Source organism: Leishmania infantum, chromosome 36, assembly GCF_000002875.2.
Source record: "Leishmania infantum JPCM5 genome chromosome 36".
In the NCBI taxonomy this organism is placed as follows: domain Eukaryota; phylum Euglenozoa; class Kinetoplastea; order Trypanosomatida; family Trypanosomatidae; genus Leishmania; species Leishmania infantum.
In genome coordinates this window covers 1,806,998-1,821,886 of record NC_009420.2, presented here as the reverse complement: position 1 = coordinate 1,821,886, position 14,889 = coordinate 1,806,998, and the positions used below count along the sequence as shown (strand labels likewise).

Below are 14,889 nucleotides of genomic sequence, written 5' to 3'. Positions count from 1 at the left end.
AGCACAGGAAGCGGGTGTGCGGCAGTGCACGTGGCCACGGCAGACACGGCGCACACACGACAGCGGAATGTGTGTAAGCCAACATCGTCTTGCGAAACGAGAGGCACTATAGCCCTAGAGGCGAGCGAATGTAGTACTTTTCGTCGCTGATGCTCGCGTTTGGCGAAAATGGGAACAGCACAGACATGGACTGTAGTGAGACGGTGCAGCTACGCATGGTCCCTCAGTGGCATCACAGTGGTGTCTAGCTCCTTCGTTGTGCGCTAGTACGATGTGTTGTGCCGATACTCGGCACGCATGACGTTTTCGGTTTCATGTTGGTGCCGCGTACCGTTTTTCGTCCTTGAAGGCCAGGGTGCAGTTGCCGTCCAAATACAAGGGCATCAGGTGTGTCATTCGCATGCTCCCTGCCTAGCTCCTTTTTGTGGTCCTACGGCATATTGCACAAGAGCAAAAGAAAATTCTGGGGTGCAGCCCACCTCGGCCACGACTTACGCGCATATCAGATTAGTACCAAAGGACACGGACTACCACCAGCTCAGACCGAGCGGTGCACAAAAGAAAAAAAAAAGAAGAGCGGGGCCCCCCACCCCCTGCCTCTCTTACTCTTTATGCGACAGCGACGTTTTCTTACCCGCCATGGTCGTCTAGGTTCACCATGTCACCGAAAAAGCCACCCACGCGTCTGCGGCGCTTCTCATAGGTAAAGTTGATCTTCTTCCGGCGCTCCTCCTTTAGCCAGCGGGCCGCTGCGGCACGCTCACGCTTCTTTTGCCGCTCCGTCCGGTACACCTCCATCGAGTCCATCGACTCCACCGCTGCAACACAAGAAGCTGCCGCGGAGGGAGGGTTCGTGTTGGCGGCGTCCGTAGCTACCATAGTGGCCGACAACGCGGAGGCCTCGACGGGGGCCTGCCTCTTCTTCTTGAGCGCCTCTTGATTGCATGACCTGCCGGTGCCTGACATAACACTGTCTACACGTCTGGAGACCTTTGAGGGCAGAGATGCACCGGTGTCTGAAGAGGGCGGCCGTATTGATGCGGCGACACTTTCCCTGGACTTGGCTGTTTTCTGCCCTCTCACGTCAGATCTCTGCGGGGCCTTCTCTGACGCTTTCTTCTTCGCAGCTGGAGTTCCACCATCGTCATCATTGTCGCTGCTGCCGTCGAAATGGGCGCGCTTCTTTTGCGCAACGCCAATCTTCGCAAACCTCTGTCGCAGCACCTCGCGCCAGGCCAGCCTCGTCTGCACGTCGGCCTCCGTCTTGACATCGGTGTCGCTGTCCTCGCTTGGCTGAGACGAAGCGTTGCTGCTGGACGGGACGCTGCTCGCTTCGTCGACGTCGTTTTCGCCGCCTTCACCGTCGGCTCCACGGCCTTCCAGAAGACGACCTTCGCGCTTCTCTTCTTCTTCCAACTCGCGGTCGAGTTCGCGCAGGGTGCGCAGATGGTGCTGCTCCGCGCGACCGCGGAGCTGATCCAGCTCCGCCTCGTCGTTCATGAAAGCGATGTCGACGAAGTCAATAATGTTGTCCGAGCCGCTGACGGCAAGCAGGTTCGCGTCGTGTGACACGCGCATGCGGCTGATCGTCTCCTGCCCCCGTGCGCGACGCACCACGTAGCTGCCTTGTTGCTGGTGCCTACCGCTACTGCTCTGGTTCCCGAGAACGCTCGAGTGAGAGTAGGTGTAGTCGCGTGCGCTCAGCTGGCAGAGATTGCGCCGCACCGGATACATCTGCAGCACCCGCACTAGTCCATCACACGCGCCGGTCAGGATGAGGTTGTGGTTGAAGGAGGTGCTCTCGCCGTGAAAAGATATGATGGCCTCGCACTCTGCGGGGTGGCGGTCCATCACGTCGTACGGACGAGCCCACGAGCCGTACTTCCATAGCGGCAGTCCGCCGTGAGGTGTACCGCACACAATACTCGGGATGAAAGTCGCGTTGCTGACGCCACTACTATTGATGAAGGCAAAGCAGTTTAGCTCGTCCTTTCGGCGTACACTGAAGTCACGAACTTTGCCGGCGCGCATGTCGTAGGCGCCGAGACACGTGTCGCCGCTGCTGGAAACGAGTTCTTGGGCGTCTGTGAAGTAGCACAGCTGCGACACGTAGTCGCCGTGCTCGTGGTACACATACACAGGCCTCCGCTCGCGCATGTCCCATACCGCGATAAGCCCGTCGTCGTCTCCTGTTGCTATGAGATTCTCATCGCAGACGTTGAGAGAGGAGATGCCGTATTTGTGCGGGTTCACCGGCACAGTAGGGCCACTGCGGCTGCTGCGCCCCGCGGCCGCTGTCTTCTTCCGTGTCGTCTTTCCGCTTTTCGCAGTCGGATCGTTCTTTTTGTTCATGGAGTTCAGCTTCTTCTTGCCCGCCGTGCGGGCACGCACCTCCTCATCCGGAATGTGGATGACAAGGCGGAGTGAGACACAGTCCATCACTGATATCGTGCGATCACCGCTGGCGCTAACGAGGTAGTTGCCATCGTCGGTGAACTCCATCGACGAGACGCTGCCAGAGGGGTGCATCAACATATTTTGATGATGGTAATTCATCACCACTTCGTCCTCGCGGTACTGCCCGGAGAAGATCCATGATGAGAAATCGTTTTGTAAGGGTATCTTCACCATCTCATCGACGCTCTTGCGCTTGTAGATTTCAACTTCGCCGGTGACGAGGCCAGCCGCCATGATCGGGAGCCTTGGATGGAAGCCCATATCAAGCACCGGGGCCGAGGCTACGATCGCCGCCGGTACCGTGACCTCGTTCGTGTCACCCATGAGGACATCGTCCTTGAGGTGGTCGAGTTCCATCGCCTGCTGACGTCGCTGAGTATCAGAGAGTGTCGGAAGAAAAAAGGGAAGAACGTTGATGAGGCCAGCCTTCCAGAATGCTCCATGAAGGCCGCACGTTAGCAGTCGGTCGGCACCGAAAACCTCCTCCAAGCCTTCAAAAGGGTAATACCGTGGCATTCAAAGAAGTACAGACACCGAAACAGTGAGTTTGCATCAGGGAGGTGCGCTTGAGATGTCAGGGGGAAAGAAACCTGCAAAGCCCCTCTTCCACAAGATACCGTTCAAAACACGTGTGTGCACTACGCCGCTCGCCTCGAGACCACTCGAGTCTCTTGTAGTTCGGCGACGTTTCCCACCATTCGAAGATTACCTCTCGTGGTGTGAAGCGCCGCTGCAGTGCCCTTTGCTAAGGGTAGCAGCATTCTATTTAACAATCGTTCCGTACACTTCACGGGCGTGCGCTGCCGGGCGACCAGCCACAGACCCGAGAATGATAAACAGCACCAAAAACAAAAAGGTCAAAAAAATATCGCTGTGCTGCGCGATCTCGCAAGGACCCCGCTGGAGGCAGCTCTCCCTCACCAAATCCCAAACTTCTTCGCTTCTCGTCAGCATGTCCATATTCGACCAAGTACAGGGCAACAGAATATACGCACACCCAGCCACAGCTCCACCACCGCTGCCGCACCGCCGCGGCATCCAGGCCCTCTGGGACGCGCCCGCCCAGCCCCTGTCATCGAATCAGGCCACGCGTCTAACCAGCTCTCCCCGTCCTGCCCCTCTCGGTCCCTCCGCCGGCGGCGTGCTGCCCGATCCGCGCCAGACGCAGACGCGGGTAGCCTGCACGCCTTCACCCAAAGCACGCCGCCGCCAAGGGTCCCCCGCTCGAGGGCGGAAGCCGTGGTGCCCGTCGTGCCGGCCAACAGGCGAGGCGTCAGCTACGCGCGCACCGGGTGAGCTCACGGACAACGTCGGCCAGCCTCTCAGGCCAGGGCCCTCCGAGACCCTGCGCACCGCTGCCTGCGGGCCATCCTTCGCACCCCGTTGCCTCGCGCCGCGCACTCCCGTGCCACCGTGTGGCGACACTCCACATGGGCGTCTGGAGGACTCGCTGCGTTGATTCGGGCTGCTCTCGTCATGCTGCCGGCACCCGGGCCTCGCCAGCCCACCCGCCCGGGACGTCGGAGGTGCCGTGCGCTTCGCAGGCATGTGCTGTGGGGCTGATCGGCGTGCCTCTTGCTCTCCAATACGTGCCGCGTCCTTGGCGTGCTTCCTGGGGAGCTGGTACAAGCATCATCATGGTAGCAAGTCTCCCCCGCACAGAGCGGCACCGAGCCTGCCCACCGACACCAAGCGTCCGCCAGCCGTGCCCAGAAGTAGGCGGCAGCCTCGCCGCTTCTCCAGAAAGCCTGGGCGCTCGACGCCGATACCACGCGCTGAGGTGGCCGGCGTCATCAGGGCGGGCAGGAGCACCAAAGAAACAAAAAGAAAAAAAAACAGAAAAAGAATGAAGGCCGTGACGCACATTTGACACGCAGCGTGCCCACGTAGAGATGCGTTGAAGCACAACCTCTAGGAGGCAAAGTTCACAGAGGGCGTTGTGCTGGCGAAGACGACGCGCACGTGAGAGCGCGTTCGTGTGCGAGAAGACGGAAGTAAACGCACGCGGAAACGCAGGTAATGGCGCGGCGTCATGCATAAGATAGATGAGTGCAGAAAGACAAGTGCCGCAGTCGGTGCTTAGCAGAAGCGCAGTCGAAAAGCAATGAACTCCTCACCCGTACTCAAGAAAGCGATCGGACCGTGAGCTCGTGGCGGAGTCTTCCCAGACGCGCTGCAACGCCCATGCACGTCGCGTCAGACTTCATACGGCGTCGTTGGCTCTGCCGCGAGGAATTCGGCGATGCGATCTGCCACTTTCTTTTGATACTTCTTCTCAGCGAAGAACCAGTGCCCGCCACCCTGTACCTCAACCACATCGGAAATCCCGTCACGCGGCCGCTGATACTGACGTATGTACGAGCACCAGTGGTCGGCGTGAAACATGACGCGCTTCTCGCCGCCGTACATAAAGAGAATAGGAATCGGCAGCGGCACAAAGTAGCGCTGTGTGACTAGCGGCGCGTGGCTCTTTGGCTGCAGCACGACGTCGCCATTCCCCGGCAGAGTAGAAACATCTGCAGCGAGTGAGGGCGTAGCAGGCAGTCGACGATATATTGTAGTCATCGCTGTGGTCATGACATTCGATGACGCCCTGCTCGCAGCGCCGGTGGCACTCGAGGCTGCCATGCCTTCGCCCGGCACAGATGACGGTTGCATGGACGGCTTTTCACCAAGGAGCCACGACACCAGCGCTACGAGGCGCAGCACGAACGTCCCCAACCAGAATCGGAGGTAGATCCACGAGTGCCAGGGCGACGCGTGCACCGGCACAGCAGGACGCAGCGGAGAGGTGCGGTTCGACTTGCGTAGTCGGCTCAGCACTGTCGAGCGTGGCCCGACAGAGCTGCGATCTGAGTCGCCATCGTCGAGGTCGCCGTAAAACGACGTCGACGACGACCCGGTGGCGACGCTATTCAACGGTGGAAAGACGACGGCCTGGTAGAAGAGGCGCCGCTTTGCCACGTGCATTTGTCTTGCACCAGTGCTAGAAGAGACGCCGAAAGTGTCAGCGCGACTGCCGTCGCCCGCAAAGGTGCCGTCGGCAGCCATCAAGAAACTGACGTCCTTGCTGCCCACCCCTGTTGCCCTGTTCGTCTCCATGAAGCTCTGCGCGCCTGTCAGAGTGAGCGGATCCTCGGTGACCCACACGGGTGCAGCGATGCCCTTGACAGAGGTGTACGGGTCAAGTTCGCCGCTGCTGCCGAGACCGCTTGGGCCCTCATCGACGATGCCGCGCGTGCCGGCGGCGAGCGACTTCCACTCATCGAACACCATGTCAGCCCCCTTCGCGTACGATGAGAAGACGACGTGCGCGTCGTCTGTCGGGTTCTTCTTGTCAAACGTGGTACCGCTTCGGCCAGCAACACCGTCACCCTCCAAATTGTCGCCCATCCCATCAACGCTTGCGCAGCTGTCTGTCGACGAGTCGCCGTAGAGCCTGTGCCGCTGTGCCCGCCCAGAATGCGTGGACTTGCGAATCGTGCCGCAGTTTCCTTCAAAGGCCTCGCAGACCCCACGTTTGGACAGGGGTCGGCCATTCGACTGCAGCTGACCCTGATTGCCAGACGTTGCGCTGCCTCGGAAGGCTGTCACGGACATCTTCTCCAGATACGGGATGAGCATGATCTTCCAACCGGCGGCCGTTGCCTGCGCAGGTCCCTTGCTCTTGCAGTAGCCCGCCTCCACAGTAGCTACTGCTGCTGCTGAAGATGATGGAGAGCCTTTGGTCTCCTCCGTCTGCAGTAGCATGGGCAGCTGCAGAGCGCCCCGGTTTTCCACAGCGAGGGGGTGTCGCGCAAAGAACTGTGCGTTGAGAGTGTGGTTCAGCAGCTCCATCGTCGGCGTAACCACCATCTGTGGGTCGTACGAGTAGGAGGGTCGCCCGGAGACGCTCGCAAACCACCCCACCAGCCAGCGCGCCAGGCGATGGGGCACAAACAGCTCACATGCGATCAAAAAAAACTGGTAGAGGACAATGAAAAGCCTTTTGCGCGCCTCAGCACGCTGCGGTAGAGCGGCGCCCCTGCGCCGGCGGATGGCGTACTGCAAAGCGAGAGAGCGCTTTGTCCCTGGAGTGGAAGGACCGCTGCGCATCTGCGGCAGCGTCGACAGGGCCGGCGCAGCGTCCAGGGGCGAGGTACTCTGTCTTCGAAGCAGCGTGAGGGTCGGGGCGGCGCCAGCTGCCGGCACTATTCGTCCTCGCTGAGCCAAGTTTGGATCGCAGGTGGCTGTAGTAGTCTGAGCGATAGCGTCCACCTCCCGCCCAGAAGCGGATGAATTCGCAGCCTTTTCCTTGTTTACCGCGGCTTGCGCCTCTGCTGCTGCAAAAGGGCTGCGGGCCATGTCGGCTGGCGTGCCCTTGCCTTGCCCGGATACCAAAGCGCACATGCGTTCAACGTGAGCGGCGTCGCTTTCAAAACAGTACGCGCCGACATCGAGGGCGACGATGCGAGAGAAGAGCCTTGGCCGGGCAAGGAGTAGCTCGTAGGCCAACAAGCACCCCCAGTCGTGCGCGATTAGCACTGGCCGAGTGTATGTGGGTGGCAACTGGTGAGCCGCGAACGCATCGGTGGCGGGCTCTGATGCCTCGCTTTCGCCGCCGCCGCTGCGTCTCGCGCTCGCCTGCGCCTCCGCAGAGATGGGCGACCTCACAGTTGGGCAGTAGTTACACGTTTCCATGGCTGTGTCCACCGCGATTTCGAGCAGCGTCACGAGATCCTGGAAGCTGTGGCCCTTCCACGAGGTGCGGAAAGGCTCTAATGCGGCGCAGCGACAGGGAAGGCCGAATGCCTGCAGCGGTGTTCTCGCGCATGCCCCGCCACCGCGGCTGCTGCTGTCGTTTGGTTGCGGGGCAGCGCCGGCGGAGGTGAGGAATCGCATCGGCGAAAGCGTGCTCATCCACGTGGACCCAGTTGCCGTGCACGCGGTTGATACCCCGCTGCCCCCGCCCCGCAGTTTCCCCAGCTGATTCAGCCCTTCTGCGTCGCCTCGCTTGCGCAGCTCTTCCAGAAACGGATGCTCGTCGTCGAATCCGGGCAAGGTCACTCCAACAATACGGTAGTCCGTGGCCAAAGTGGCCATGACGTTGTCACGGAAGACATCACAGGTGTCTGGCCATCCGGCGACAAAGATCACGGTCGGTTTGCTCAGATTCCCGGATATGTGGATGTTCATCGCGGCGCCTTGAGGGAGAGAGGCAGAAAGCGAGGAAGGAAGGAGTGGGCGTGAAAGGTTCCGCACCGCAACGTATCATCGGCCAGCGCGCATAGAGAGAGAAAGGGGAAGGGGAAGAGCAAATGAAGATACCCGGGAAGGACAGAAAGGTGCTGTGTGACGGTCTGGATGTACATGTGTGTCTGTGTGAAGGAAGAGCGGGAGGTCGTCAACGCCGGTTAATGGAGTGCACGTGAAACAGGGTGAGATATGCAGATGCACGCACACACGCACACACAAGCACATGCATGCATGTATACCTTTACATGCAGACCCACACACTCCTCTCTCTAGCCTCTCTGGTGCACGGACAAACCAGAAACGGGACAGAGGCGACCGTCGGACAAGACGGTGTATGGCGCGCACCTACAGAACCAAAACGCCCAAGAGGAAGAAGAGTAGATCACGACAACGTTTTGGAGACGGGGGGGGTGGCGCTATGCCCGCGCTCTCCAACGTGCAGGGTTGCAGGACTGTGCTCACTGAATGCATAGCGGATGCAAGTGCGGAGTGTGTGTGTGTGTGTGTGGAGGAGGGAGGGAAGTACGAGGGGGTCACAACGAACGGAATAGAGAAAAAAACACAAAGTGCGCGAAAGCCTCAACGTTCCTGCAGGAGAGAAGTGCTCCTGCACCGCAGCTGTCAGCCGTGTTAGCCTTTCCGCTCCCTCCCTAAGCGTGAACAGAGGAGCTGTGTATGTGTGAGATAGCGACAGACATTGTGGTGCGTCCTTTTCACGCTCAGATGAGATCAAATACGGCGCCTCTGTCGCTCGTGTCCGAGACGAGTCTCTCTTAGTTTCTGTTTTTTTTTTTCGTATTTTTGGCGTTGTTAACAGGTTGGCGCCGCATGGGCACCGTCAAGTTCGACACGGTGCACCAACCTGCAGCATGAAAATATTCAGATGCAATGTCTGGAGAAGTTCCACCCAGGAAATTTGTGCCGTACGTTCGTTGCTGGCGATGCTAAGGTGGGGGAACAAGAAAGCTCAAGGCGACACGCAACGAGAGTAGTCGCGGTGAGGGGATGGCAAAGTAAGATATGGCGGTGTTAAACTTTTCTTGTTAATCCTTTGGAGTAGGTGTGCAGGTTGCTTGTACTGTCCCCTAGTTGAAACAGAAGACGGAATGATCAGCGACGCACAACAGGGAACACCTCAGAGGCGATCCACCCACTCGCACCTTTCTCCAGATTTCTGTGCTTCCTCTGTGGTTTCACGTTCGCCGCCGCCAGGTGTGCTCTCGGCGCATACGCGCGAAGAAAAAAAACCCTGTAGACTCAAGCATGCAGAAAACAAAAATGTATACCTTTAACGCGGCGTTTTCTCCCTTGTGCCCCGGCAGTACTCCACTGCATTGAAGTTACTGTAAGCGACGGGTAGAGCGCTGCTATACGCCTCTTTTGGCAATGGAGAATGGGGTGGTGGGAGGGAGAGCGGAAATAGCAGCCCTCCGTGTTTGTCCTGTGCTGAGTTCAGGAGTGTTGGAAGTCGACGCCGAGACCGTCCCCTACGAAAAAAAGAAAAAGCAAGTTTGCGCGTGGTCGCTATCGATTCCAGACAAGAACTTTCAGACGCACACACACACACACACATGCACGTTAGTATGGAGAATAATAACTCTCAGACGCCACGAAACGCCCACTCGTGCTCTACAACGTGAAAACATCGTACGCTCGCGTGCATGCGCAGAGGGCACGCTCGACTTGACCTTCCGGCTTCAGCTATTCACGTCAAAACCGCTGATATGGCTCTTGCTGCTGCTGATACTGGCCCATCATCTGCTGCGGCATCTGAGGAATCGCTGTCATCATGTACGAGCCGTCAGGTGCGATGTGGTAGGCAACCTCTACCGCCTGCCCCGGCGACGGTGCGGCAGCAGCGTATACGATCTGCTGCTGCTGTGGCGGCGGATGAGAAGTCGTCTGGACACTCTGCGCGGGCTGCATCACCCCGTTCGCGTCCGCCATGTACACCGGCTGGTTGTACACCATCGGGTACAAGGCCATCTGTCCATCCGGGGCGCGCATCATCACCATCATCGCCTGCTGCATGCTCGACGCACCAAACTGCATCTGCTGCATCGTGTCAGCAACAGAAACGCTCTGTTGCGTCTTTTGCGTTGCCATCTGCTCAATCACCGACACCCGGCCATTTGGCGCGCCTCGCATGCGAGGGAGCACCGAGCTCCGATCGCCTGCAGTGTCGGAGTTGGATCGCCCGATGCTCGACATCGACGACATCTGTGATCCGCTGTGGTTGAAGGTAGAAACACTGAATGGCATGTGCGAGGAGGACGACTGCCGCGACTCCAACGGCGGCGAAGGCGGCGCAACGATCTGCGGCACCTGGTAGTGCCCCAGCGAGGAGCAGGCAGCGTTAAAGTCCATGTACCGCGTAGCTGCCGACAATTCCATGCCGCTCTCCACCATCTCAGAAGGCAGCAGTTCGCTGCCGTGCGACGCCACGTCCATGTGCACCGGCCGCGGGTGCGGGGACAAGGAGCTCTCGGCTGCCGTCGCAGCAACTGCCGCGTTCGGGTGAGTGGGGAAGACGTGAAAGACAGGAGACCTGCGGTCGTGTAGAGCGCAGTTGCCGCTAGAGTTAGCGCTGTTGTGATTTGTAGAGGCGAAGGAGTCCGTTCGGCAGTCGCCGAAGCCGCTTCTGCTCTTGGCCGTCCACTCGGACACTGATTGAATCGCCTGGGAGACGCGCTGCGGGGTGCTCATCAGTGACTCGTTCTTTGACGGTTGCGCCAGCGCGAATGACTCGTGCGCAGCACCAGCCTCGTCAGTCCGCTGAGGCACCGTGCGAGACACGTTCGCATCGACTCCCAAGTCAGCTGCTGCAGATACGCCCAACTTCACCTCGGGCGCATTCGACAGCGAGCGCTTCGGTGTCGTTGTCGAGTGCTCTGGTGAGTCCGAGTGAAGAAAGGACGTAGGGTTGTGCCGGCAGTCCGCATTCGACACCGTCGAGCTGCTTCCGTCATCGTCGTCACCATCGTCCACACCGGCTGCGTAGTTTATTTTTAGTCTGAGGAAGTTGAGTGCACGGACCAGGTCGTAGCTGACGTCGGACTCTTCTGCATCATCGGCAGCCGCCGCGGCGGAGGGTTTACTCTTGACGTCATGCTTCGGCCCACTCGCCGACACCTGGCCAGACCCATCCGTACCAGCAGCTGGTGTCACGTGTGAAGCTGCGCTTGCCCACCGCAAGTCGCGCAAGGCCTGCTGTAACGGCACCTCATGGGGTTGCTCGCCGCTTGCCGGTGATGTCTGAGCAGCCCCTGCCGCACTGTCAGTTTCAGCTGCCTGTACTGAGCGCGGTAACGGCAATGGCAGCACCGCCGGTGCCGTCGCGACAGACGATGACGACGACGCCGTGGGTGCTGGTGCCGAGGCCGAGATCTGGGGTGGTGCTGCGGCAGCGGCGGCGGCCTTCTTTGCAGTTGCCGCGCCCGCCTTTTCCGGCATGGAGAATGGGGCGGCTTTGTGGCTGCCTCGCTTTTCACCACCCGCCGCGTCTCCAGCTGCACCTTTGGCTGCGGCGGCCGGTGCCTTCGCGGTTGCGGTGGCGACAGCCTCGCCCGCTGACTTGTGCTCGTGGCGCGGCTTCGGAAGCGGGAACGTAACGGGCCCGCTAGCGGCAGCCGACTCCACCGCTTTCGCGTCCCCTGGAGATGGCTCAGTCACAGCTTTGCTGTTCGTGCTGCTCTTGTCCGCGGCCATCTTCACCTTGCCGTCGGCCTTCTTGCCCTCGCCATTGTCTCTGGCCGCCTTGCCCTTGTCCTTCTTGGCCCCCACCCCGACCCCCGCAGCAGCCGAGGCAGCACCGGCCAACGCCGTCGATTCTGTTAAGCGTGCTGCTTTCGCGGCAGAAGCTGCTGTTGTCCTAGCGTCCGCTCCTGAGTTCTTCGACCGCACCAACTCCATACTCTCTGTCACAGCCGTCTGGCGGCTGGTCACCAGGGGACTCATCGGAGTCTCCGCGGCCTTTTTTAGGCTCTCCGTATGGGAGCGCGGCAGTGGAAGAGCGGGCGCCGAGGACGCAGCGGTCGGTGTTTCGGTGTCTGTAGACGTCTTCTGCCCCCCTGACGACTTGGATGTCCGCTGCTGCGGCGGCGTCTGAGCTTCCTCTCGCTGCGCCTTTGTCGCCGGAAACGGCAAAGCCGAGGCACAGGAGGCCGTGGATGCCGGTGTCTTGACGCGCTCTCGCTCGTATCGTCCATCCTTTTCGCGTTCCCGCTCCTGCCGCTCGCGACGAGTTTCCAGCGGTGTCTCCGCGGCTGTCGAGCTGCGGCTCGTGAGCGATGCGGCTTTCTCGTGGCGAAAGCTGGATAGTATGGCTGAGCTCATGTCGGAGCGGCACATTGTTGAGGTGAAAGATGTGGCGGTGCAGTTGACAATCTCCTCAAGGGATGCGCTCCGCGACGCATGCTGGATGAGGTCGCTCTCGTCTCTCGGAAACACGGTTGACGCCACCTCCGTTTTCTTGCTGTCGAGACCACTGATCGGCTCAGGAGGCGTCTTCTCATTTTCCTCCCTCACAGCCTCGTCCACCGAGTCTACCGATGCCGGGTTCTGGGTCAACGACGCGGTGGACAGCTGTGGCCGCTGCTCCTTCTGATTGTCCTCGCGCTTCGACATACTTGGACTCGACGTCGAAGTTAGCGGCGCCGCTGGCATCTCCGTCTCTTCCTCTAACGCCGCCGGCGCTTCCTCATCCTCGACAGGCGACACACCTGTGGCGGCCGGAGGCGCTGGCCAGGCTGGTTGCTCGTCTACTCCTTGTGCAACAAACCACACTTCTCTGGTGGCCTCCTTTGCCTCCTCGATCATCTTTTCCATCTCTACAAGTGCCTCTGCCACACTCTCCTCCGATCCGCCCTCCTCTGGTGCTGCAACACCATCACTGCACTTGCCTCTGCCGCAGGCGTCAATCGCAGCGGCTGCAGCATGAGTTGGCGCTTGCCATGAGCGCCTCATGATGCTTGCAGTCGACGACGACGAAGCCTTTGCACCGACAACATGTGCCGCGGCTCTGCTTTTCGCACATGACGAGGACGTGGGCGCACTACAGTGGGAGCCGTTTAATACGCTACGGAAGCAGCACTGACGCCCTGCCAAGGCTTGGGCAGCGCCACCGTTGTGATCGCCTTTCGCCGAAGCAGCGGTTGTGCTCGTCGGCAAAAGCGACACGGAGGAAGCTGCCAATGCCGCGGCGGGTGTGGCTGTGGCCTCCGCTGAGGTTGATACCGCTGGTCCAGGGCTCGAGAAGCGTACGCCCTCCACGACCACGGCGCGCACTGTAGTGGAAAACAGCAGCATCGAGCCGAGAACGACTACGTTGAAGTGCAGCACTTGAATGCCCTCTTCGCTCAAACCTTTGGAGAGAAGTTGCCAGAAAGTGATGCACGCACTGCGAAGCAGGCTGAGCGCCCCCTCTTCCGTCTCCGGCCCGCCGCACCACACAGCGTACGCCGCCTTCGCAAAGTTGGCGCGAGGGTTTGAGTCGTACAGGCTCCGCGTCGATGAGCCCGTCGTCCCGCGCATCGCCCCAGCCTTCAGGTAGAGGTAAACGCACATCATCGCCACCCACAGCAGCACGTACGCGCTCCCGCCCGGCTGCTTGCACTCGCAGCGCGCCGCCATGAGAAACAACACTGCACCTGACTGCATGGCATTAGACAAGAATGCCAACCCGCTCCACGGCACGACGTGGGCGAGCAGAATCGCCACTACCACGTAGAAACCAACATAAATAACCGTGTCCTTGAGCGCCTGCATCGGCGTCTCCCTCCACCCGCTGCCGACCAGCCACGGAACCGCAGTTAACAACGCCGCAGTGCCGAAAACCGAGATGCCCGCCGCCGTCTCCATTAAGACGAGTGACAGCCAACACATCATCCCCAAGAAAAAGTAAAAGTCGACGAAATAAAAATACTCGCACCGCAGCCACGCGCACCCATGCACGATCTTTGCAACGACCGGGTGATGTCCGCCGACGCGCAGCAGCCGCTGCGGCAGCGTAAAGACAGCATGAACGATCACCCGTCGCACGTCTTCCAGCAGGAGCGTCTCGGCAAACAAGAGAGTGATGCAGAGGGAGGCGCAGTAGGCAGAGAGCAAGCGGTGCATGGGGCGCTGCAAAAATGTGACGGAGAGAACGGCGTCATCCACCTCCGACGACGGAATCCAATACATGAACACCACCACCAGAGCCACCCCCAGCCCGGCCAACGACTTGACAGAGTACACTGGCAGCCATCCCACAACGTTTGCGAAGAAGGCTGCCACGGCTAGCCGCTGCATGGAGACCAGATCCATTGTCGCCGCCAACAGGACAAACCACACCGTCTGCTCCGCCAAGAATGCCGACGGCGAGTAAAAGCTAGAGTACAGGTACGATCGCAACGATTCTTGGCGAATCATGCTGTTAGCCTTGCGCCCCAACAAGTACCGCACCAGGTTCCCACCTGTGTACGGACAGCCCGCGATGCCCCCGGCACTACCACCGCCCATGCCAGTCGAGCCCTGCGACCCACCGGCTGACGCGCCGCTGGCGCCAAATCCGCCACCGCCATTGGCTCCGAGCATCTGCCGCTTGGAGCCTGGGCTGCCTGCCCCGCCCAATATCGCCACACCGCCACTGATGCCGCTTTCCGTCGTTGCCCACTCAAAAGTGCTGGGTGACAGGAAGCCAGTGCAGAACAGACTCCAGCCTAGCTGCTCTTGAGTCACTTGAGAGAGGTGCGACACGCAAAACAGAATCTCACCCATCACTGGCGACGCCCCACTCACCAGGTTGCTCAGGCGGCGGGAGTAGGCGGCAAACACCATGAGAGTTGAGATCGAGATAAAGTGTCCCAGAAGCATAAAAAACCCCTGCCGGTGAGTGAACTCTTCTTCTATGAGCGCCGGCACAGCAGTGATGTTCTGTGGAATAATGAACCGATCATCAATCGCGTAGCAGATGTCCATTAGGACGCACTCCACTGGTCTCCACAAACGCTCCAGCACCGTCGCCTGCTTCGCCGCATCGTTGCAGTTGCTCGTGCCGTTGCCGCCACTACGATCCGCGCTCGACAGTTTTTCTGCCTCTGCGTCCGCTAACTCTGCTGCCGGGACGACTGTCGCGCTGGTGCTGCTCATGACGCCGCCCATTCCATGCCCGCTGGCATGACGGTGCGCGCGCCTCATGATCGTCTCACTCCGCAT

At 60.0% G+C, this 14,889-nt stretch overlaps 3 protein-coding genes across 3 annotated transcripts; all 3 read right to left on the bottom strand.

Moving 5' to 3' along the window:
- Positions 1-630: 630 nt before the first annotated feature.
- Positions 631-2,814, bottom strand: LINJ_36_4940 (conserved hypothetical protein; the record flags this gene model as incomplete). The annotated part of the gene is made up of 1 exon (XM_001469831.1): positions 631-2,814. The coding sequence occupies one exon, from the start codon at positions 2,812-2,814 to the stop codon at positions 631-633; it is 2,184 nt and encodes a 727-aa protein (XP_001469868.1).
- A 1,839-nt stretch (positions 2,815-4,653) lies between these two features.
- Positions 4,654-7,632, bottom strand: LINJ_36_4930 (conserved hypothetical protein; the record flags this gene model as incomplete). Its single annotated transcript, XM_001469830.1, has 1 exon — positions 4,654-7,632. One exon carries the CDS (start codon positions 7,630-7,632, stop codon positions 4,654-4,656), a length of 2,979 nt encoding a protein of 992 aa, XP_001469867.1.
- A 1,770-nt stretch (positions 7,633-9,402) lies between these two features.
- On the bottom strand, positions 9,403-14,889 carry LINJ_36_4920 (conserved hypothetical protein; the record flags this gene model as incomplete). Its single annotated transcript, XM_001469829.1, has 1 exon — positions 9,403-14,889. The coding sequence occupies one exon, from the start codon at positions 14,887-14,889 to the stop codon at positions 9,403-9,405; it is 5,487 nt and encodes a 1,828-aa protein (XP_001469866.1).